This window comes from Rasamsonia byssochlamydoides (genome assembly GCF_041956645.1).
Source record: "Rasamsonia byssochlamydoides strain NRRL 3658 unplaced genomic scaffold VTN77scaffold_11, whole genome shotgun sequence".
In the NCBI taxonomy this organism is placed as follows: domain Eukaryota; kingdom Fungi; phylum Ascomycota; class Eurotiomycetes; order Eurotiales; family Trichocomaceae; genus Rasamsonia; species Rasamsonia byssochlamydoides.
In genome coordinates this window covers 339,078-362,109 of record NW_027192394.1, presented here as the reverse complement: position 1 = coordinate 362,109, position 23,032 = coordinate 339,078, and the positions used below count along the sequence as shown (strand labels likewise).

General features: G+C 52.2%; 9 protein-coding genes across 9 annotated transcripts; 5 read left to right on the top strand and 4 right to left on the bottom strand.

Moving 5' to 3' along the window:
• Positions 1-664: 664 nt before the first annotated feature.
• On the top strand, positions 665-3,093 carry VTN77DRAFT_888 (uncharacterized protein; the record flags this gene model as incomplete). The annotated part of the gene is made up of 2 exons (XM_069425425.1): positions 665-1,124; positions 1,187-3,093. 2 exons carry the CDS (start codon positions 665-667, stop codon positions 3,091-3,093), a joined length of 2,367 nt encoding a protein of 788 aa, XP_069280369.1.
• A 1,112-nt stretch (positions 3,094-4,205) lies between these two features.
• On the top strand, positions 4,206-5,573 carry VTN77DRAFT_887 (uncharacterized protein; the record flags this gene model as incomplete). Its single annotated transcript, XM_069425414.1, has 1 exon — positions 4,206-5,573. One exon carries the CDS (start codon positions 4,206-4,208, stop codon positions 5,571-5,573), a length of 1,368 nt encoding a protein of 455 aa, XP_069280368.1.
• A 509-nt stretch (positions 5,574-6,082) lies between these two features.
• VTN77DRAFT_886 (uncharacterized protein) lies at positions 6,083-8,053 on the bottom strand (the record flags this gene model as incomplete). The annotated part of the gene is made up of 2 exons (XM_069425403.1): positions 6,083-6,762; positions 6,832-8,053. 2 exons carry the CDS (start codon positions 8,051-8,053, stop codon positions 6,083-6,085), a joined length of 1,902 nt encoding a protein of 633 aa, XP_069280367.1.
• A 688-nt stretch (positions 8,054-8,741) lies between these two features.
• Positions 8,742-10,786, bottom strand: VTN77DRAFT_885 (uncharacterized protein; the record flags this gene model as incomplete). The annotated part of the gene is made up of 2 exons (XM_069425392.1): positions 8,742-9,321; positions 9,375-10,786. The coding sequence occupies 2 exons, from the start codon at positions 10,784-10,786 to the stop codon at positions 8,742-8,744; spliced, it is 1,992 nt and encodes a 663-aa protein (XP_069280366.1).
• A 1,798-nt stretch (positions 10,787-12,584) lies between these two features.
• Positions 12,585-13,765, top strand: VTN77DRAFT_884 (uncharacterized protein; the record flags this gene model as incomplete). Its single annotated transcript, XM_069425381.1, has 3 exons — positions 12,585-13,008; positions 13,069-13,367; positions 13,421-13,765. 3 exons carry the CDS (start codon positions 12,585-12,587, stop codon positions 13,763-13,765), a joined length of 1,068 nt encoding a protein of 355 aa, XP_069280365.1.
• Positions 13,766-14,485: 720 nt separating this feature from the next.
• VTN77DRAFT_883 (uncharacterized protein) lies at positions 14,486-18,156 on the bottom strand (the record flags this gene model as incomplete). Its single annotated transcript, XM_069425370.1, has 2 exons — positions 14,486-17,236; positions 17,308-18,156. The coding sequence occupies 2 exons, from the start codon at positions 18,154-18,156 to the stop codon at positions 14,486-14,488; spliced, it is 3,600 nt and encodes a 1,199-aa protein (XP_069280364.1).
• A 484-nt stretch (positions 18,157-18,640) lies between these two features.
• VTN77DRAFT_882 (uncharacterized protein) lies at positions 18,641-19,943 on the bottom strand (the record flags this gene model as incomplete). The annotated part of the gene is made up of 2 exons (XM_069425359.1): positions 18,641-19,019; positions 19,084-19,943. The coding sequence occupies 2 exons, from the start codon at positions 19,941-19,943 to the stop codon at positions 18,641-18,643; spliced, it is 1,239 nt and encodes a 412-aa protein (XP_069280363.1).
• A 647-nt stretch (positions 19,944-20,590) lies between these two features.
• On the top strand, positions 20,591-22,042 carry VTN77DRAFT_881 (uncharacterized protein; the record flags this gene model as incomplete). The annotated part of the gene is made up of 3 exons (XM_069425348.1): positions 20,591-20,729; positions 20,809-20,923; positions 20,977-22,042. 3 exons carry the CDS (start codon positions 20,591-20,593, stop codon positions 22,040-22,042), a joined length of 1,320 nt encoding a protein of 439 aa, XP_069280362.1.
• A 533-nt stretch (positions 22,043-22,575) lies between these two features.
• VTN77DRAFT_880 (uncharacterized protein) lies at positions 22,576-22,869 on the top strand (the record flags this gene model as incomplete). Its single annotated transcript, XM_069425337.1, has 2 exons — positions 22,576-22,603; positions 22,682-22,869. 2 exons carry the CDS (start codon positions 22,576-22,578, stop codon positions 22,867-22,869), a joined length of 216 nt encoding a protein of 71 aa, XP_069280361.1.
• Between the last annotated feature and the right edge of the window lie 163 nt (positions 22,870-23,032).

Sequence of the window (23,032 nt, the reverse complement as noted above, 5' to 3'; positions counted from 1 at the left end):
ACAGAGAGAGCTCCGCAAAAAAAAATCTACCTTCCTTTGAAAGTTGGGATCTTCTCTTGCTTACTGGGAGAACTGCTTTTTGCGTTCAATGCTAGTTTTGCAAAGGACATTATTATTGTCTGTCCTCTTTGAAGATCCTCTCTATTCAACTGTTATTGTCTGCTTCCCCCCGTCTTCTTGTGGGGTCGGCCATCTAAAATAGGCAATCCTCCAACGGCGTGGGCATTATTGAGTTGAGACGTTTCTCCCCATCGTCACTCATCGCCCAAGGTCCCGAGAAATCTGTTTACTCAAGTCACTCTCTAGAGTCGGGGCCCGGCGGCCGTCTACTCCCTTATCTGGAGACATTCTCTTGCCAATGGTTGCACGGGGTCTCTAGCACGCTCCTTTTCTGTACCTTCGTCCCTCGTTTCCCTCATCGCAAGCGCTCCTTCAAAGTCATCACCAAGAAAAAGAGTCCTTTCCTTCATTTCCTTCCTGTCGACCAACCCCAGGCTCCTCGCTGCTTGTTCGGCGAATACGTGCCTTGTGTGCACTTTCCTCCCCCCCCCCATGAGATGACGATATAAGAGTTCCAAAGGAGACCTTCTCGTGCCCCTACCGTCGTGCGCATTGAATTGAGAAGATCTACTGTTGAAGAAAAGCAAATCCAACTCTGAGCGCCATGCTTGGTACTCACATGCTCGTTTCGGAAGGCCAATGGCAGGAGGATGCTGAGCAGAGGCAGAGGCCTCCCTCGTCCGAGCACCCAGAACACTCGTTTCATATCCGATCCAGATCGAGTATCCATGCTCACAGCCCAAGACGGCTCTCTGTGTTCAGTGGTCGATCGAGAAGCAATACAACCACTTCCACCTCATCGTCTCGTCGATCTCCCGCCTCGTCGATGACCTCTGCCGAAGCGTTATCCATGCAAAACTCTCATGAGGAACGGACCTCGTCGGCGGCGAAGCAAGAGAAACCGGCCAAGTCGCTCCTCTTTCGTGGAAGTCGGATTCTTCGGCGTCAAGGAAGCAAGTTCAGCATCTCTGCGACCGTGGACGAAGAAGATGAGGTTGGGAAGGTGACGCAGAAATTTGAGGTCGCCGATTTCTTCCGCGGTCACAAATCGCGGCAGAACTCCCGTAAGTCGTTCAGAGATTCCTTATTGTTTCTGCCGATTCGCTTACTGGGTGATGTACCATAGATGATCAATTGAAGCGCATCATTTCGGAGCCTTATGATTTCCATCATCTCACCCATACCAGCCCGGCCCAATTTCAGGCATTGGATAACGCGAATGACCTCGTCACTGAATTCTCCGCCATCCGCGCTTCCCAGAAACCTGTCACGGAGCTTAAAGGGATTCGCGCCGAGGACATCCATTTCCGTAACTTCTCGGAAGACTTAACAGCAAACGAAAGGAAGTGGGGTGCACGATCCCCCCCAGCGACGAGTCCTCCGCTATCCCCCAATGTATCTCCGAAATCTGCGGTTCCGAAGGAACCGCGCGTCATCGAGAACTTCTCGCGTCCTGTATCGCGGCTTAACAAACCTCTTGCATCACCGTCAATCGTTCCCCCACCGCGACGGTCCTCAAGGCAGGCCGTTTTCGACATCCCTGAGACTACTACTGAGGCTATGGATGAAATGCTTGGTCTGAATCAACCCTACACAATGCCGGACTTCGTGTACCCTTTCCGTGATGACGGTTTGGGTGAGACTTCCTCGTTGGAACGGGTCGATCTAGCAGATGTCTTTCACTCTGCTGATGTGGGCCACGCCTACACCACTACGGACAATGATGCGAAGGATACTAGCGCGGTGGCAGTTATCAACAACTACCTAAACGATTTGGAAGATGTTCCTGAAGAAGACGAAACCACCTGGCATGGAACCACGGAGATCGGCTCTCGACCGTCGACGTCGCGGTCTCTTCGCGAGGAAGATTCCACCCCAGCCGTAACCACTTCAGATCCTCCAGCCAATGAATGTCGTGGGTCACTGTCACCCCCGGACCAGGGAGTGTCAATTTCAGAGGCTTTGATGTCCCCGACTTTGCCGCAATTCCGTCTCACTCCTCGTGAATCTCCTGTCTCGAAGGCTGGAGATGTCAAAAAGAGACAGTCGGCGAGTAAACGAGCCCCTGTCTTTGAAGACTTCCCGCCGAATTGGGACGAGGATATCGATTACTGCTATGAGCATGCGGCCGAGGCCAACTGCGATTTCGATTGGGAGATACCGACAGTGGCAGTGGCCGATGTGTCTCCCGATGTTGTAGCCCAGCCAGAGCAAGCCGATTCGAGACTACCGCGGCGGTCTCGTGGTTCGCTGTCCCACCTTCGTACCTCCACTTCTGCTCCTGCAACGCCAGATCTAGACCCGGGCTCAGCTCAATCGGAGTTGACTCGGTCCCATGAGGCGGTTACCCCACTGAGTGAAGATGCTGACCTCTTTGCTGCACAAGCCCGGGTTTCGAATCACGGTGACTACTTCAAGCCTGTCGATTCCGATATGGCTCAGGACGCGATGTATGAAGAATTCCTTGCGGCCGGTGACGACTCGGACCGTCATTTTGCTTTCTACACTCAGAGCCGGTCTCAGTCGGTGGATATTCCGGTCTCTCCCATCAGCAAATATAACTCCGAGGAGAGCATCATTTTATCCCGTGCGGCGTCAATCGTTCGTAAGCATCGCTCTTCGACGTCCACGGCCAGTGTACCGGACCTGGTTCCGAGTGCGAACAGCAGCCGCGAAAACACCATCAGGGAGAGCATGGGATCTATTGAGCATGGCATTTTCGTTGACCCTTTCCGCCAAGGGCCGCCTTCTTACCATCGCCAGACCAAGAGCCTGGCTCCCGAGTTCTCTTCGTCAAATCTGAGAGCTACACGAAGTAGCGGTAGCATTGATGTCGTCGATGTGCCATCTCCAGTCTCCCCGACCCGTGATCGGACCAAATCGGTGTCCGGGGTCGAGCATGAGACGTCGCATCCCGTTCAGAAGACAGAGGGGCCTCCATTCGCAGTGCGCATGCAATCCGTTCCGCCGGCACCAAGGAGGAAAAGTCGAACTTCATATTCTCTCTTCCCTGGATCATCCCAACGGCGTTGAAGATAATTTCGGTGCAGATTTGAGCACAGTGTTGGTGCCCAGGTTGCCTTGCTGAAGCCCGTCGATCCTTTTCCTTTTCTGTTATACTTACTTACTTACCTACTTTTAATAATACCTGTGGCGGACGCCACATATCGCCTATGACTTGACGATTTTCCCTTAGTGTTCTGTTTTATGTCTGCAATGTCTCTTGTCGTTGTGCCGTTGTGCTGTTTTGTCTGTGCGCCTCACTCTCACATTCATTCGCATTTCCCTGTTCTGTTTCCTTGGGCATACATTTCTTCAGCGCCGGTCTTGCAACATGTTTGTTTTCATTGGTGGATTTCGCACTCGGCTTCGAAGAAAAGGGGGGGTTTAATTGGGGGTTGGGTTTGAATTGTTCAGGTTGTTGCCACACTCGCTGTTTCTTTGTCTGTTTTCTGTTCTATACACACATCCATATAGATAGACTGGCGCCTGTGGAAGGAATCACTTAGGGAAGGTATTTTGGGACACGACTGCATGGTTGGCTTTCCACACCTGCATTAGCGGAGAAAGGGAAATCGTCACATGGGGTCGGAGGGACGGACGGGGTCTGATACTTGACTTTTGCTTTCTCTCATATATTCATTCTCTTGTCTCTCTCGTTCCCTTTAGACATATTTATCTTTTGGTAAAATGCATCCTAAGAGAAATATCAAAAAAAAGGTTCTATGTACCATTGTCCGCTCATAGATAGCTGCTATGCTGAGTAATGGTAGGCGAATCATACGGCCAAAGTTGAAAAAAAAAAGAAGAAAAAGAAAGGAAAAACGGCGTAGTCTACGATCGTGTAGAATATAACTAGAATCCTCTATTTTTGTTCCCTCCTTCCTATCTCTTGGGTGACGTCGGCGAAGGCAGCCAAAATAGGTAAAGCCAATCCGGGGAAGGTTCCTTCCAATCAACGGCGTCAACGCCACTTCGACCTTGACTAACCAACAACCGATAATAATAATACTTCCTCTGATCAATCCTCTTATCTACACCATCATCGCCTTTCCCCGTGCTCCTTCGGTTCAGCACGTCTTGGTGAAATGTCGACTTACTCTAGATAACTGGTCCTTCCATTCTCCCAAGGATCTACGTGCGCGATGGCCTCCTCACCCTCTCAGGCCGTCGCAAAGCGTCAGGCCGATAGCTCTTTAATGCCCCCTCCCCCACCACCCAAGCGGATCAAGCGCCCTTCGACCGTCTTGGATGAAGACACTTACACCGATGCCCTCTCCCATATCATCGCACGGGACTTCTTTCCGGGTCTTCTGGAGACGCAGACGAAACAGGAATTTCTGGACGCTCTGGATTCGAAGGACAAAGCATGGATTGCCAGCGCTGGTAAGAAACTCGCCGAGGTCATGACCCCCGGCAGACAAAGGGGTAGGAGAGGCGTGAGCATGACTCCGCGGGTTACGGGAAATGTCTCTGATACGCCCACAACGGGATGGGGAGGAGATACACCCATGTCTGTGGCATCGATGGCCAAGACGTCCTCCTCGGCGAAAGACAATGGACTGGACGTGTCCAATCTTAGTCTAAGCGCATTTCAAGCCAAGTATACCAGTGAGGATAATGAGTCCTTCAACAAACTGCTCGACAGGCAGAACGCGAAGCGGCGAGAAAAGTACGCGTGGATGTGGAATGGCAATAAGATCCTCTCTGCGCGACAGATAGCGCATCGACAACGTGAAGCAAAGCGGATTGCTGCCCAGGGCGGTAATCCGGAGGGCAACGACAAAGACAAACAACTGGCTCTCACGTCTGACTTGGATGCGCGGCCCGCGAAACCGGACTCATGGAAGTCCCGCCCAGAGAACTCACTCATGTTCACGCCTTCTTCTATCGAGGACACCTATGAGACCCTTCAACAGAAAGCAGAGGCAGCCTCTCGTGCTGGACCCAAACAAGTGGTATACAGCAACACTCGGTTGCAGCCGAATGCGGATTCGGGGCAGGATGCTGCGGTCCCCCCATCACCATCCATTTCTGCCATCAAGGACGCGATCGCTGGACGACCACGGCCTACGGATTCGGAACCGGGTTTTACAGGTGGGGAGACGCCACGGGTGAATGGCTACGCCTTTGTCGACGAAGACGAGCCCGAGCCGGAGGACGAGTCGGTGTACGAGCATCTCAAGCGACTAGCCACCCAGGACGTGTCAGGAGATTTGACGCCAAATCCGTTCAGGATCAAGGAAAATCGGAGGCGCGAAGAGCTACACCACCGAATGGTCGAGCGTGTGGCACGAGCAAAACGGGCGGAAAAGGCAGACAAGACACCAATTCCTCGTTTCGCTAGCAGTCCTATGCTGTCGGGTGGCGCAACACCTGGACGTATGGGGAAGCCCTTGACGCCAGCTGCACAGAAGCTCCTGCAGAAAGTAGGCAGCACGCCTCGAGCATCAGCGTCGTCGTCTTCCTCCAGTCTGAAGAACCTGTGGACTCCAACACCAAAAAGAAAGTAGATGACTTGGATAGATTCTGGACCCTGGAGGTGGGAATTTATCAGGAACGAACCGAACACCTTTCTCGGATTTTCTTATCAGTTTCAGTGTATTGTTTAATACCCATGACCGTATTGTATATCAATTGCCTCTCTTTCTTTCTTCTTCTCCACAGAAATACATAGAATATCAAACACGTATATGTTAGATTTGATGGTCCCAGACAAAAGATTACATACCGTACAGAATGAATGGGAAGATACTAGTAGTCCAGAACTAAGAGAAGATGTTAACAACCGACCAACCATGCTGAATGAAATGAAACGAAACATTGAAATAAAAACATTCAAGGGTATCTATCCTATCCTATGCAATATGCTAATCCATCTATCTATCATACCATACCATATCCATTTATACAAGCACGAAGACATGACGAGACGCTTAACGATGAACCGAGAAAAAGCAAATATACTGTACGCGCAGGAAATAAAGAACTCAGGAGCCCAGATAAATGCAAACAAACAAGTCTACAGAAGCAATGACCACAAAACGGACCAGAAACTCAAAAGAGATAGCAGAATGACTGGCAGACTGACTCCTAGTCTCGAGCTTTTGTTTAGGTAATATGCCGCACCGAGGTAGCTGCACGTAATATCGCCGTTCGGGTCGCGCCAGCCGTACGAGGCGTTCAGCCATTGGCCTGTCGGGCAGCTGAAGCCTAATGAGGACGGGCAGCTGCGGACGAGGTCGCTGCAGAGGTCCTGACAGGGTAGGATCTCCTTGTAGGGGCCTGGCTTGATCTCGCTGTCGATGAGGAGGTTGCGGGACGCGTTGGTCACGGGGGACTGGCGCAGGGGGCTGTCGGCAGGGAGAGACGAGCCGTTGAGGAACGCCTGCCCGGCATTCCGAGGCTGGAGGAAGGGGAGATCGCTGGAGAAGTCGTAGCAGCGCGGGATGGTGACGGCGCAGAGCCACTGCTTGTATGCCGAGGCGCAGTCGTCGCAGGTCACTGCGAGTGAGTATATAGATGTCGAGGAGGTGTTGCATGGGATTATTGAGAGAGAGTAGCTGAAGTTCTGGTAGAGACTCGCAGCATTCGAGTCGTAGATTTGACTGAGCTGTTCCAGGCTGAGGGATGGGTTCGACGGAACGGCGTAGGCGACTTCGGAGCAGAATGAGAGGTTGTAGAGAAGGGCGCAGTTGTCATCTGCATAAGCCAGTTGTTAGGATATCTCCAAATGCAGAAAAATGAGAAGAGAAAAGATGCGGTACACACCAGCTTTTGTGGTAAAATTCATCGGCCGCCAAACCTTCCCTCCGCCACCAACGACGCCATTACCGGAAGCTGTTGAGTTGCCATCCATGCCGAGAATTCCATAGTAGGTCGAGCTCCTGTTTAGACCCGTAATATAGAATTGCTCCTTGGGCTTATTCCCCAGCCCGCGGTTCGTCATCCCCACCGAGATGGCATTGTTGCCCTTTTTGAGTTGGGCCAGTTGATTCAGAGCGCAGTACGACCTCTCCAATCCACTAATCGCCGTGTTGTTGACGTTATTCGCAAAGATGGTGTAAGGAGGGGTGATGTGCATCCATTCCTGGTAGTTTGTCGAGTTTGGCGCTGACTGCGTAACGTTGTTGGTGACGAGAAGCGCCGAGTTGATGTCGGAATCGATGAAAAACAGAAACGGATCCGTATCGTCGACGGAATGGAAGTAAGCATCGATTGATGCCGCAAGCTGGTAGTTGTAGATCCCCGAATAAGCAGTGGTATTGGGAGCCGCTACTGCGATGTAGACATCCCCATCAGCCTGCACGGTGGCCCCCATATACCCTCCATCGGCTGTATATACGCTCTGATCAGAGCTGTCGACCCCAGGACCAGGCCTCTGCAGCGTCTCCGACGTGGAGATATAGACCTGCAGCGGTGGAAGAGGTTCTTTTTGAGCAGTCGTAGAATTGGTGGTGTTGAGGTCCGGTTTCAAGCAGGTGTTCAACGAGATATAGACCGTAGTAGACCGTTTTGAGAGGCCATGTCCATTCTCATCCCCATCCAGATCTTCTTCCTCCCGCCGCTTCTTCAACTCGTGTGTTACGACTTCATCAATAGTGTCATTTGTGGCAGGGAGGTATGCAGGGAGTCCCGGCGTCGGGGGCGACTTCGGGCCCAGCACGGCCTCCTTGGGGAAAACCCACCACTGCGTTTCGCCGATCTTGATATTGCTCTGTTGGAACTGATTATTGCCCAGCGATGTCAATCCTGATGGTGTTCGTCGGATCACGCCGGACTCAGCACCGTCCGTCTCATGGATCGACCTTCCTTCTATCAACAGCGGATAATCATGATCATGATCTTGTTGGATCACCGGGTTGACATCGAGGGCATATGCAAACCCACCCGAGTTCGACAGAACGAAGTAATAGAGCGCGACAAGGAAGAGAGTCGCAGCGAAGGTGGCAGCGAAGCGCGACTGCAGGGGGGTGAGCTTTGGGAATGGCATCTCTTCCAGCAAGAATCCTAGCCCAGAACGAAGTTATGAGGAGGAGGAGAAGGAGAAGGAGAAGGAGAAGGAGATATTATTAAGCATTAAGGACGAAAGAAACAGCCCAGCTGTAAGTGAGGATCCATTTGATTGATTGATTGAATTTTGCGAATTATTATTGAAAGCCGAAGGTGTTGCTGTCCGACATTCCTAGGTCAGTAATTGACGCCCCGAACTGACCAGCCAAACTCCACACGGCTTCATCAATGTCTCGGGGATCCCGACTAGACTCGCTGTGCCACAACGCAAGGCACTGCTGCGCCACAGAACTGCATGGTACGTCAGCTAATTACGACACCGCAAAATTAACTACTATTTTGCGCAAACTACAGTTATCCAGATTGAGTTAATCAGTGCTTCAATTGAGGTAGCAGATGTCTCTTTTCGATTACATAATAACTGGTCTTCTATGCTTGCAACGTATCGATCGCTACAAATCGACTGCACCAAAGCTAACTCTGCATTGAAGGAGTGGGGACTGTAACCTCCCACCAACCCGAAAAACAGCAATTCAATGACAGAAATGAAAAGAAAAAAAAATAACGAAAAGAATCAAGAAAAAAAAAACAAAAACCAAAACAAAGCAAAACAAGAATAACTAGATACACGAAAACAAAAAGGTATCAATTGACTCAGACATAAAATACTATACAAGTTTATACCAGCGCGCAAGGAACGTGCTGACGATGACGATGAACCCAATAACCCCGATGATGCCAAAGAACCAGCCGAGACCTTCACTGTCCCGGCCCGGAACGGGGACGTTCATGCCCCAGAGACCGCATATGAGGTTCATCGGCACCAGCAGACTGGCAATGAGCGTCACCTTGCTCAGGATCTTGTTGACGTGGTTGCCCAGAACCAGGTTGTTCACATTCAGCTGGGCCAGGTAGTTGCTGTGGGATCGGCTCAACATCTTTTCAAAGTGGCCCAGATTGGACATCATGGTGACGACGTGATCTTGAATGTCACCCAGATACAGACCGATATCGCCGCGCGGCGTCACCGAATATTGCTCATTGCAGCGCTTGGAGAAGCCCTTGATGACATCCGCCTTGCCGCCCAAGAGGCGCATCAGGCTCATGACCTTCTTGCGCAGCTCTCCAATCCGAGGTAGGAATGACTCGAAGTCATCCACGCGGGCGATGAAGACGTGGTCCTCGATGGCTTCGGATTCAATCTCTACCTCCCGGATGATCGGGCCAAAACTGTCGACAATGTCATCACTACGAAGATGTTAGTATATACAAATCATCAAACATAAGTGGTGACGGCTCACATCATTGCATAACAAATCCAATCACTGCTGAGGGAGACATAATCGCGCAGTTTCCCAATTCGCTTCCGGACATTGGCCGCGTGGGGGTTCTCGGTGAAAGAGAACGACAGCACGCCGTCGCGGTAGACCACCATGTAAAGATTGACAGGCTCGAGGAAGCGCTCACTCGATCTGTCCATCTGATAGAAGGTTCGGAAGCAAACAAAGTAGTACTGCTTGAAGAGCTCGACCTTCTCGCGGGCCTCTTGGGTCATGATATCCTCCGCCGTCAGGGGGTGGATGGAGAAGGCGCGAGAAAGCGCCCCGAGTTCTGCCTCGGTGGGATTGACGACGTCAAGCCACCAAACACCGCCATCCGGACCCAGTTGGAAGAGATCCCGAAAGGTGTCACCAGGGAGAACCAGGTCGCCCAGCTCCGCGGCATGGATGGTGCTCTGGCATTCGGAGGAGAAGAAACTAAACCGGGTCGGTTCATTCTCGTTCTGGAGGTTGTCCAGGAACTCCTTCTCATCCATCTGCTTATCCGTCACATGCTCGATTTTCTCTTTGCCATGATCGAGGCATTCCGACGAGGAGCGCTCGGGGCTCGATTCGTTGTTCATCACGATATGTGGAAGGCCCGACGACGTCTGAACCCAAGGTCGGAGGTCGTGGAACACGCGCTGGCCCCGGCTCTGGGAGCTCATGCTGTGCTTGCGGCCGTTGGCGCGGGGCTTGTTCTTCCTGTTCAAGGCAACAAACTCTTCCAATTCCTCGTAGTCAATGACGGGGATTCTCTTTGGCTCCTCATACGAGCAGGCACACGCGCTCTCTGGGACTTCCAACCTGACGTCCCCCTGTTCCGGTCGGGCGGCGCTGGCATTGCTGAACGTGGGACGCCGCGCACGGCTGCCACCCGACACGGTACGCTGAAGGATGGTTTCCATATCAGGAGCGGCATGGCTTTCCATGGTGTTCGCACGCTCGCGGCGGCGCGGATCGGCAAAAGCATCGACTGAATTTGGCGGAGACGAAGATCTGTTCGAAACAGACGACTCCCGGGATCGAGGCGCCATGTCCTGCTGGTTTCGGCTTCTCCTGCGGTGACGGCATGATGGGTCAATGGACAGACGTCTGGCGAAACAGTCGATATCATGGCCTGACCGGTCATCGTCCACGATTGCCTGCTCAAAGTCACGGGATACGGTCCCATTCTCCCGGAGGGCGTCTTGGACTTGGAGCAGGTTGGAACGGTCAATGGTTTCCGACGCACGGCCGGGGTGGGCAATGTTCTGCTGCTGCTGGCCTGTCGGCACAGCTGTCGCAGCATCCGTCTGAGGCTCCGAATCCATCTGGAATCGATGATCGTCAAGCTCGGGGACTGGCGTGCTGAATCTCGTCAAGGACTTTTCGGATCTGGGGGTCTCAGACATGACGATCGAATTGGCTAGCTGGGCGCATCCAGACTGCTCATTCAAATGAGCAGCGGTGATCGGAGACCGCGGCGCTGTCGCGGTGAGACGCGAACACGCGCGACGTAGGTTGAGTTACCCCAAAACAGAAGACAACAGTATAGAAGAGTTCGCGAGGGCCTCCGCGTTTCTCAGCCAGACCCCAGGGGAGGGCCTGGCAGGACGGCTACACGGTTTAGGGGCCCAAAATGGATGACGATCGCAAGAGCTGTGTTAAGGAGGCCGCGTGTCGCCCCCGCAGAAGACCCGGAACTTTGGGCCCAGGAGAGGGAGGGCAAAGGAGAACTTAGAGTCGCGAAGTCCCGCCAACTTGACTGCGTGTGAGGAGGAAGAGCGTCGACGCTCCGGAGTCGCCGGGGTTTTTGGTAGACGAGCGGAAAGATGAGTCCGTCGCCGGCCTGTGTTCAGAGCGGAAAAATCGAGAACTTGTCCAGAAAATCTCGACAGCAAGGTATCGAGTCGTAGAAATGGTGCAATTGAGGTATTGTTGTCGTCGTATTCCTCTGAGTTTGTGCGGAAGCAGATGCGGAGGTCGGGTTGATGTCAACGGGGTGGCGAATGAAAAAATAGAAACCCCGACAGAATCGGAACACGAACCCTGACTCTTGTTTTCGATCAGATTCAGTGCACACGAGACAAGTATCGTAGACCTCAAAAAGAAGAAGTAGTAGAGGCAGACACGTTTAGCAAGGAAAACACCGTGAAGGTGTGGTGAGGAAGATAAGAAAGGAGAGGAAAAAAAGAGCGGGAAAAAACTCCGAGGAAAAAGACTGGTTTAAAAAAAGGATGGAGGGGTCGACTAGATCACCAGACCCGCTCCAGCTGCAACACTTCAAAAGAGTCAACCACTCCATAAGTCGATGCCCTCTGCGGTTAGCGGGGGCAAAAAGAGAAAAAGCTCATATAGTAGTGCCTGGTGATGCAAGATTAATATTAATTATCGAAGAGCACAAGCAGCTACTATAGTAGGGGAATTGATAACTGCAATTGATGCGGTCAGTCAGTTCTCCCGTGACGGCGACGACCCCCTTGAGTGGGAGCGTCCGTCAACGTCTACCCACGTAGGTAGGCTACATTCTTAGATACTTCTGGGAGTCATGACTGAGAGGTTAATTACTAGATCGCTTGCTGGCAATGCCTTATTTAAGACTCTAAACCATACCACGTAGTTAGTTCTGCCTACGAACCACGCTGGATTCGAATCCACAAACTTCCTCGTCTTCTTCCCAGTTAACTCACTCCTCTCTTCTAGAAAAATCAGTAGATAAGATTAGAGTCCAGCGACGGATGCCCGCCGCCTGCCAGTCCCTTGTCTCTCCGGATGGGGGCGAGAAGGGAGTATGACTTAAAAGCAAGGGTTGGGCAGCATTGCGACCAGGACCAGGATTTCTTTTTTTGCTCTCTCCCTCCATCCTTGTTGCGTCAGCCGTTAATTGGCCGTGTTCGGAACGTGGATCTCGAAGAGTCGTGTGGATCTGGATCTCGATCTGATTCTGATCGGAATTTTGAATTGCAGTCGTCAGGTTGGTTACCTCGACCTGTGTCCATTGCCCAATCCGGAGCTGCTCTCTCATCGGATCCAATCGGGGTGCCCGACGTCGGACACCAAAGTTTGCACCAGCAGTCATACCGAGTAAACAGTATTGCTCAGAGTAAAGCAAGAAAGAAAAGGAAAGGAAAAGGAAAATAGAATTGGAAAAAAAAAGAAAAAGGAGGAAAAAGAAAAAGAAGTGGGCCACACCTGTAGTGGCAGAGAGCTATGGCATCCTCCTTCACCATTCGGACGCCCTGCTCGTCCGCCAATATCGGACCCGGCTTCGATGTCATCGGCCTGGCGCTGTCGCTCTACCTGGAAGTCCACGTCACCATCGACTCGACCAAGACGTCGTCGCAACACCCGCTGAACTGCGTGATCTCGTATGAGGACCTGAGCGGGAGCACCGAGGAGATCAGCCTCGACCCGGAGGTCAATCTGATCACGCGGGTTGCGCTCTATGTCCTCCGCTGCCATAACCAGCGCGCCTTCCCCGTCGAGACCCGGGTCCATATCAAAAATCCCATTCCGCTGGGACGCGGTCTCGGGTCGTCGGGCACCGCGGTCGTTGCTGGGGTCACGCTGGGCAATGAAGTCGGACGCCTGGGGTTGAGTAAGGACCGGTTACTGGATTACTGTTTGATGATCGGTATGTAGACAGGTCGGCTTTATTTTCTGTTCTGCTGTTCCATGCTAAGACTACTTCTAGAACGACACCCCGACAACGTGGCGGCGTCGTTGTTCGGCGGCTTCGTGGGCACGTACTTGAACGAGCTCAAACCAGAGGACGTCGCTCGCATTGAGATCCCCCTCAGTGAAGTCCTGCCCGCTCCAGCCGGCGGTATCGACACTGGGAAACAGCCCCCCGAGCCTCCGGTGGGCATTGGCCATTACCGGAAATTCGGCTGGGCCAAGGAGATCAAGGCCATTGCCATTATCCCGGACTTTGTGGTGCCCACGGCCAATGCTCGAGGCGTCCTGCCAAAGGAGTATTCGAAAGCGGATGTGGTAGGTCTCTTTCTCCGCGTTATCAATTTTAACAGATATTGACTTCGTGTCAGGTGTTCAATTTGCAGCGCGCCGCCCTGCTCCCAGCGGCCCTGAGCACCTCCCCGCCCGATCCTGACATGATCTACCTGGCCATGCAAGACAAGATCCATCAACCGTATCGGCAGACCCTCATCCCAGGGCTGACGGAGATTCTGCAATCGATGAACCCAAGCACGCAGCCCGGTTTGCTCGGTATCTGCTTGTCAGGAGCCGGTCCGACCATCTTGGCTCTCGCCACGGATCACTTCGAGGAGATTGCGAATCGCATCATTGCGCGATTCAACAGCAAGAACATTTCCTGCCAGTGGAAGCTGCTCGAACCGGCGCAGGAGGGCACGACAGTCGAACGGGTGTAGTCCGTACATATCATTGATCTCCAGACGGATCCTTAGTGGATCGGTTGTGGTTTTGGACTGGTGTATTGCTTGTCACGAGAATTTATTTTCCACCGCCATGTTATTGTTATAGATTTGATTGATGAGACAATTGTGATGATGATGATGATGATGAGAGTGACGAGGAAAAACAACCCATAACAGATTATGTAAATAGTAAACGACCAGATTTATACTATAGAGCTCTAATATAGAGGGCTTGGGGGAAAGAAAAAGAGGCCTTCATTCTTCTTCCATCACACGTATCCATATATATTTAGTATTTCATCTCATCTCAGTCCGCAGTTGATGCATTCAACACAGAGGGACGGAATGACCTAACGATAGGATAGGATAGGATGGGACGGGATCTGACCAAGGCGCTCTCTCGCTCATTGTATTTATTGCAGTTTCTGCCGAAAAAAAAAAACGAACCAATTAATCAATTGCTAATAGATATCTGCTAGTGATTTTGTACTGTACATACAAAGAAACAAACACCTGTCCGGTCCAGCCCAACCCAACAACCCATAATATGATATGTTCCAAAGCAAAAGGGAAAAAAAAAAGGAAAAACAAAAGACAAGAGAAAACAGAACTAAGTAATTTACTATCCAAAACAGACTCTCGAAGAATCAAAGAAGATGGTCATGTAGAACCAGGGGAAAAAAAAAATCTCTTTCGTACAAGTACTTCCGTTCTTCACTCCTCATCTTCGTCTTCATGGTCGCGACCTGCTTCAGCATCCGCATCACGCATCTCCTCGTCTTCATCCTCTTTCTTGTCGGATGCGGCCGCAGGTTCTTCCTCCTCCTCGTCGCTGTCAACAACACGACGCTTAGCGCCCCTGACGCGGTTTGCGGCAGCTGTGGCGGCGACCTCGTCCTCATCTTCGTCGTCGTTGAAAAGGTCGTCTGCTGCAGAATCTGCGTCTTTGATGGCTGTGTCTTCTGCGTCTGCGGATGCCGCGGCGGCTGCAATTTCCTCGTCGCTATCCGACTCGACCACAAGCTCGCTGCTCTTGTATTTGTTGTTCCTCTCCTTCGCGGCTGAGCGACGCTCCAGCCGTCTCCGTTTCTTAGGCGCTCGTTCTTCAGCATTCTCTGCTGCACCCACGCTCCTGTCATCCGGCACAACAATGTCCTCCTCGGCTTCCTTCTTCTTCCGCTTCGACGGCTTCTTCTTCCTCTTTTGTCTCTCTCCGGTTTCCGAATCCGTGGTGAATTCCGCAGCTTCCCTCGCCCGCTCTTCTTCGGCGCGCTGTTGCGCAAGCCGCTGAGTTTCCTCAACCATGCGCTGTCTTTCTTCCGCAATCTTCCTCTTCCTCTCCATTTCGATTTCCTGCGCCTTCCGGACTTCTTCCTCACGTCGCTTGATCTCCGCCTCACGGGCTGCACGAGCTTGTTGCAGCTTGAGAGCGTTCTTCTCCTCGTACTCCTTCTGGCTCTGCAGAGCACGTTCAAGCTGCTTGCTGATTGTGTTTCGACCCATGTTCGCTCGTTGTTCCAACGAGCCTCGCGGGTAGGGTGGGTTTTTCACATTGGCAAGACGCTCGAATGTTTCAATGGCTTTCTCAAGCCCTTCCGCCGCCTCCTGCACCTCCTGTGACGTTCTCTGAGTCTCTGGGAGACTGCTGACAAGCAGCGCAATCTGATTCTGGACAAAGGCGACGTTGAACTCCAAGTGAACTTGCTCCGGGGCGACGGCGAGAGCACGGTTGGCGTAGTCGAGAGCGGTTTTCATGGCTGCGAGATTCCTCTCCTGTTTACCCTTCAGCCACCAGACTCGCCCCAGACAAGCCAAAATCTGCGCATCTCGGGCCCGATCTTTCGACAGCGCCGTTTCATAGTGCTCAATCGACCGCGTGAACTGTCTTAGTTCTGCATAGACATGACCAAGATTCAGATAGACACTGGCATCTCTAATGGTGTCACGGATTTTCGTGAAGATGTGAACCGCAGTGGAATAGTCCTTCCTATCATCCACAAGGGCGATGGCAATGCCCTGAGCTGCATAGGCATTCTGAGGGTCGAGTTGCAGGGCTTTGTCGAAGAACTCCACGGCGCGTTCGTACATCTTTCGTCTCTTTTCTTTGTCTTGATCGGTATCACGTCGCATGTCCCGAGCAGCTAGAAGATGGACATTGCCCATTCCGGTCAACGCGTATCGATCATGCTTGTCAAAGTGTTGCAACGTATGCTTGTAATGCCGCTGCTCGTGATCCTCCGCAAGATTCGCAGCCCGCTTCTTCGATTTGCTGAGATACCACCCAAAGAGGGCTCGGACTTCGAGATTCGTCGAATCAGTTTCGTACAGCTTCGCCATCTTCTTGGGTCCTTCGTCCGTAGGGCTCTGACGGAGCGCAATGTACGTCAACCGCGCGCTAGCCTCGGTATAATCGCTATGCCGTTCTAGAAGACCTTCGTAGACCTTTTTCGCCTCCTCTGGCTTGTCGAGAGCTTCGTAAGTGCGGGCGAGGTTGTAGCTGATCGTCGTGATCAGCGCATCCGTGTCAATCTCGTCCTCTCTCTCCTGTGATTTTGTACAAGCATTCAAGGCAGTCTGGAAGAGATCTCGAGCCTGTTCATGCTTGTCCGACCGATAGAGGAAACAGCCGATGTTGTTGAGAAGTTGGGGAGGCAGGTATTCGCGCAGGGCTGCTTTCATCGCTTCCGGGTCGTTGATATCCTCCGGCCGATCTTCTTCGGGGATCTGTGCCAGTTGCATCTCCTCCAGCTGAGTAAGACATTGCATACTCTTTTCGGGAGCCACAGTCTCGTACAACCGCGAAAGGTATACGAGCACAGATTCATCCGGTGAGATCTTCTTCTTTTCATCCTTCCAAAGAGCACGAACGGACTCGAAAAGGTTGATGGCCTTCTTGGCCTCGGCGGATTTATCTTCTTTGCTCCCGCTAGCCTGAGCGCGGAAAACATCCTCAGCGAGGAGCGCCCCCAACAAGATCATACATTCCGGGCTCTTTGTCTGCTCGATGATCTTTTCCAGTCTGAACTTAGCACCATCGTAATCCTTGTTTTTGACTTGCATCTGCACGACACCAAACTTGGCGGGCAGATAGCCTTTGTCGCCACCTCCCCGGGCCTGATCAGACCGATTGTAATACTCCGAGGCCTTCGATATTTGACCTTCGTAATGCTCTTTGCGTGCCAGCAAGTACCAACCGTCACTGGCAATAGGCATCACATCGGTCTGCTCGATAGCCTTGCGCGCCAAAGTCTCCATAGTACTATAGGACTTGCGAAGAAGGAAGTAGCTGGCGAACAAAGCACAGGTCATTGGATACTCCTTATCCAACTTGAAAGCCTTTTGTGTGTATTGGGTCATGGCAACCTTGTATAAAGATCCGAAAGCCGGATCGGTAGTAGCATGGCGGGAGCTATCGTAGAGATAGTACACCGCAAGCAAGATGTTCGCGACCTTCGAGTTCGGATTCTAAGGTAAAAGAAAGAGAATTCCAAGTCAGTTCAGACAGACCACACGAATTTAACACAGACGAGACTCACCAAAGCTAGCGCCCTTTCCCAGGCCACTTTCGCCTGCTCTTTAAACCCAAGCTGCCATAGACAACATCCGATGCCTATCCGTGGGTCAGGGTCCGTCAGCCCCGGCATTTTGGTCAGAACCTTCTGATAGCCTTCCAGCGCTTCAGCGTATCGACCAAGAGAATACTGCGCCCTGGCATGGCCCAGGAGGGCCATGATATTCCTTCCACCGAAGGCTTTCGACGACTCCTCGAAGCATTTCAAGGCCTGTCGCAACGCCTCGACTCTTTCAGAATTGTCGACAGATCCCGGTCGCACCGGTTTTGGAGGGTACAGAGAGGCCCGCAGGAGAGAGAGGACGCCACGAGCGAGGAACAATGGGGGGAAAGCCGGATTGAGTCGGGATGCCTCATTCAATGTGGAGGTCGTGAGCTGCAAGTAGTAATCTTTGGTCTTCACATCCGGTTGACCTTCAGGAGCGACTCGGGGCGCTTGACGACTCTTGAGCATCAACAGCCAGCAGATCCAACTCAGTAACACCAACTTTTCTTTCGTCGCTCCATGAGCCACAGAGGCCAGACCCTTCTGGAGAATTTCGATAGCATGGTCGAGCTGTTTCTGCTTGGCATACGCTAGCGCGATGATGACCCAAAAGTTTTTGGCCGCCTTCTCATTTTCCAGAAGAGTGCAGAGTTCAGTCGGGTCATCCGGTAGGTCCTCGAGACTAACCTCAACCTCACTGTCAAAAGTCGAGGCGGGGATATCAATAGCAGACGGAATGTCAGAGAAGCGCAGATTGGTAAGAGAAGTGTGAGCATTCAGGGTTTCATCGTTGAGCCCGTTTGCATAGCCGTTCTGAAGAGGAGCCATGATGCCGATGGACGGGATTCAACGCGGAAGGAGTCGCGGAGTCGCAAAGGCCTCAAAGTAGATGCAGAGCAATTAGCAAGGCATGATCATCGGGGAGACAGTGGTGGAATATCAGGACGAGAGGTCAGTTTCAGAGACCAGAGCAGTCCCTGGTATATCAAAAGGTTGTCCTGATATGGTTGAATGAAAGGTCGAGACAAAAAGAACAATCGGCGGCTTGCGGTCACTGGCAGCTCGCGGCTGGAGTGAATGCTCGCGCGGCTGGAGGACCACCCGCAAGGCGCTAATGGATCCGCACCGCCACAGACGCCACACCTGCTTACCTACTTAGGTAACTATTGATTGATGGGTTTGATTATTGTCATTATTTTATTCATTCACTTAACTATCTTGCTTTTCTATAGCATACATTATCATTCAGCCATTATGCAGAGAAGGGAGCAGAACATGAGAAAGAAAACACTTTCAGCGACGCTAGCCACCTTCAGGAACCCCAGAAAAACCTCAAGAGCAGTGCAAGCCCCGTCAGGACTGCAAAAATTTGCCCAATTTCAGACCAGTGTGCCAGCCTGATGTCTGTCTCTATATATCCGCGAGTAGCTTCCTCCCGCTGGTCGAGCGAGCCCTTGGGGGAAATCGAAGAAGCCAAATCCGACGGAAACCGTCCGTTCTCAAAGAACTCCTCAAGCAGCTCATCCTTCTCTCTCCACCGTGCCAAAAGCCATGCCTCGAAGTCTTTCTGATCATCCAATGGGATGTCAGACACGGCAAATCGTCTCCAATACATGTTCACCGACTTGGGAGGCCGCCCTTGTCCATAGGTTGAGCGCAGCGTAAAGTACTGATCGGGATAGCAACCCTTCCTGTTCAATGGTTGGTCACTGTTGTAAACTGTATATACAGCGTAGGAATGGTGGGTAAACTTACGGAGGCCCTTCATAGGCAACCGTGCAATCGTACACCCAATCGACGGTGCCCTTGAGCTGCTGCAGACAAAAAAACAGGCCAGTAGACCTGGGAAGGAGCATGTGCCTGAGCGGCGGGATGCCTGTCTTTTCACCATAGTTATCGCTGATTTTCTTGGTATTGGTGGACAAGTTTGTCCCTTCAGGGAAGATCAAGAGCCACATCGGATCTAGGGACTGCGAGCCCGACATCGGGCCCGAATGCCGAGTCTTGAGCTTCTCCAGACGATGCTGCAATCGAGGCTTGTCCAACTGCCACTTGCGGGCCATGAAGATGAAGCCGTAAAACATCATCCCCTGGCCAATAATTGGAATGTACTTCAACGCCTCCTTCAGGATGATATATATATGACCATGCATTCGAGCCGTGTAGCTGACCCACCAGAGGTAGAGCCAGTCGGTATATACCTGATGGTTTGCGATGAACACCAGGCGATCTGGAAACTCGGTTTTCAGCCGCCCATCATCAGTAAGTTGAAGTTGGCCCCGCACAGACTCGTCCCCGCTGACTCGGACCAGAGTTGGAGCGCCCCATTGGGTGATGGTCGTGATGAGGATTCCAAAACACTGCTTGGTCAAGGCCATATAGGCGTAGTAATAGTTTTTGCTGATAAAGTACAGCGGTGATCCAATCAACTGCGTGGTGAAGATGACCACGCAGCAACCATTGAACCAGATGGCCAGAAGCAGAGAACGAAGCACTTGCATCGGAATGCCATGCTTCAGGCGCTGTTCCGCGCCCTTCTCCCTTCGAGGGAGTCTGTCAGCATCGTTCGTCGGACCAGAGGCAGACGCCGGGATCCGTTGTCGAATGTCAGACATTGCTAATAAGCACTCCGTCGTGGTCCTGTAAATCTTGTGCCTCTTATATTATCCTTTTCTGTGGCTGGATTCAGCGACTATAGAAATACGGCGTGAAAGGAAACGCATGCATCGAGCGATACTAGGCGGTGTTTTCGGTATACTGGACTTGCAGGATGCCTGACGGCATTAGAGAGCCTCGATAACCATATGAGGACCTATATATCTGAAGACACAGGTAAAATGCTTCCCAACGGTACCGTTGACAGCGACACTGTTATATCCAAGAGGGAGAGTTGGATGCGGAAGAGCGGTGATCCCGTGGCCGATTCGCAGTGGATGGCCGGATGACGTCGTTGCCGACTCTCCGCTGCAAGGCGGTCTGGCTCGGCCTCGAAAGACCTGCATCTCCGATCTTATCTTCTCCTCCTCTGCGGAGTCATACATTTATCTACAAGAGAGATGGGGTTTATCACACCTCCCTGACATAATAGCCATCTGGTCCCCGGGATCCCCCGCAAAGCACGTCTGCAGCTTCTTTTCTGAGCAATGGCTTGTAACGTTGGACAAGCTCGTCTTCGATACTGCCGCGGCTTGTCCACTCCCGCTGCGAATCCGGTCTTCTGAGGAAAATTTCACAGTGTCCATCCACAGCGTGATTTCTCACGATGCGCGTCACTGTTGCCCGGATCTGCGGGTCTGCGCCATGGCGGATCTGGAACTACCGGGCATTCTCTGTGTCCTCATGTCGTCGCGAAATAAGAGACATAGAAAATCTTCCTCCGCGTCTCATTCCAAAATATCAAGGTGTGCGTCCACATGCAGTCTCATTAAATATGCCCGTCCATGGTTGGAGGGCTGGCTAACACTGTCTATTCTCGGCTAGAATCTCGTGGGAGCGATCTCCTTTCCCTTCAGTGGCCATCTCCTCCACGAAACATTTTGATCGTTAAGAAACAAAGCGCCCCGGCCGTGACTGGGTCCCTGATTGAATTTGTGAAGTATGGAGAAAATCTTATTCCGGATGCAACTGGCTGCTAACTGCTATCCGCAGTCATATCACATCCACATATCCGTCGCTTTCCATCGTCTTAGAACCGAAAACTGCGGAGGAAATTCACTCTTCGTTTTCGTTCCCTATCTATACGACTACATCTAGTTCTCCACTGCATGATAAGGTGGACCTGGTCGTGACCCTAGGCGGAGACGGCACCATACTACGCGCCTCTTCACTCTTTGCAACATGCCACAATGTGCCCCCGGTACTGTCGTTTAGCATGGGGACATTGGGATTTTTGGGCGAGTGGAAATTTGAAGAGTATAAGCGTGCCTTCAGAGAGGTATACATGTCTGGTGCCGGTGTGGGTGACCGCGCTTCTGTGTTGGGTGAGCCGAAGCCAACGGCGGCCGATGAAGAGGCCGAATCCCAGATGGGTCCGACGGGGTGGTCATCTGTACGTGGCAAGTCGATGGGTTCGACTCGAGGTGCCCGCATCTTGATGCGCAACCGCTTGCGGGTCGGACTTTTCACCCCAGATGGCAAACCGATCAAGCCACCCGGTCAAACCATTCATGCGGATGACAGCGTCCCAGATGGGAGGGTCTACGCCCTCAACGAGGTGCTGATCCACCGGGGGAAAGAGCCACACCTGGCCATTGTCGATGTCTTTGTCGGGGGCAGGTTCCTCACAGAGGCGGTGGCTGATGGCATGATCGTCTCGACTCCGACGGGGAGCACTGCCTACAGCTTGAGCAGTGGAGGAAGCATCGTCCACCCTCTGGTGCCATCGCTGCTGCTAACGCCGGTCTGTCCCCGGAGCCTGAGCTTCCGGCCTTTGGTGTTGCCTTCCAGTACGCCCGTCACCTTGCGGCTGAGCCAGAAGAATCGCGGGCGAGAGGTGGAAGTGAGCATCGATGGCAAGAGTATGGGGCAGGGTATGTCAGTGGGAATGGAAATGCGCGTCTGGGACGAAGAAATCCGACATGGGAAGAATGACTGGCGAGGTGGGGTCCCCTGCGTGATGCGGAGGACTATCGGAGTGACGGAACCAGATGACGGATGGGTTGGCGGGCTGAACTCGTTACTCAAATTCAATTACCCTTTTGGCGCGGAGGCGTAAAGGATTTGTGATCTATGTGTATATGCTATTGCATTGATGATGAACAGCAGAATACCCGAAGAGAATTGTATATGTGTTGGTTGGTCATCGTTACTCCCTCTCCAGCGCGGGGTAAAGAGTCCCGAGGTTGTCTGTTGGTGGGTTTTCAACTGGTTGGTAGTCAATCAAGTAAGACAATATGGGGTTCTGGTTATCCTGATACTCGATCCCACCCTCTGTCCTACTTCCTAGGAAGCATTTCTTGATTGATCCAGGCCCAGGAGATATCTCATTACTATAGGCAGTTATACCGTTGCATGGAATCCGTCAGCTGAATGCAGGAAGCTTGAGTCGATCCCAACTGCTCAGTTATTTTTATTTAACGGCCATTGGGTCTTCAGTTAACTAATAATGACAGCCCCTGACCCCGATGGTCGCACGATAATCAGGCGTCCTCAACTCAACGTGGGATTCGGAAGTGTCAGCGGGGCACTAGAAAATCTACAGCGAGTGTGACGCCGGTGGCAGCACTACGCCCGCTGTGACTGGCGGGTATGAAACGCGTCGAATCTTCACTAATTGGTATGTTTCGCATGTCCATTTAATTGATCGCAGGATGATGATCAGAGCTCAGTTGTACCTTGTCGCTAACCGTTGCAGTTACAGGGAAATCAAACGGGCCCCCGGCGGAACCGAAAGCTTCATCCACGGCCCAAACTCCACAGGGATCCCGACTCCAGCATATCGATTCGCTGAGGGGATCTGGTCCCCAGTTCCAGGGTTCGGAGACGTGCTTTGTCCACGGCGCACCAATAATCCTTGATTGTGTCGAGACTCGTGGACGGTAGCAAGGGGCACGCCGCATAACAAAGTAAAGGCCGTGGGTTTTTGTTCATCTCCGGACCAAGAACACATTTCCTTGCTTGCATGGTCTCTGCAGCTCTAGGAGAAAGTGACGGCTTGGCAGATGGCATCCAGTTTGTCTGCGGGAAGAAAGTCTATAGAACACCG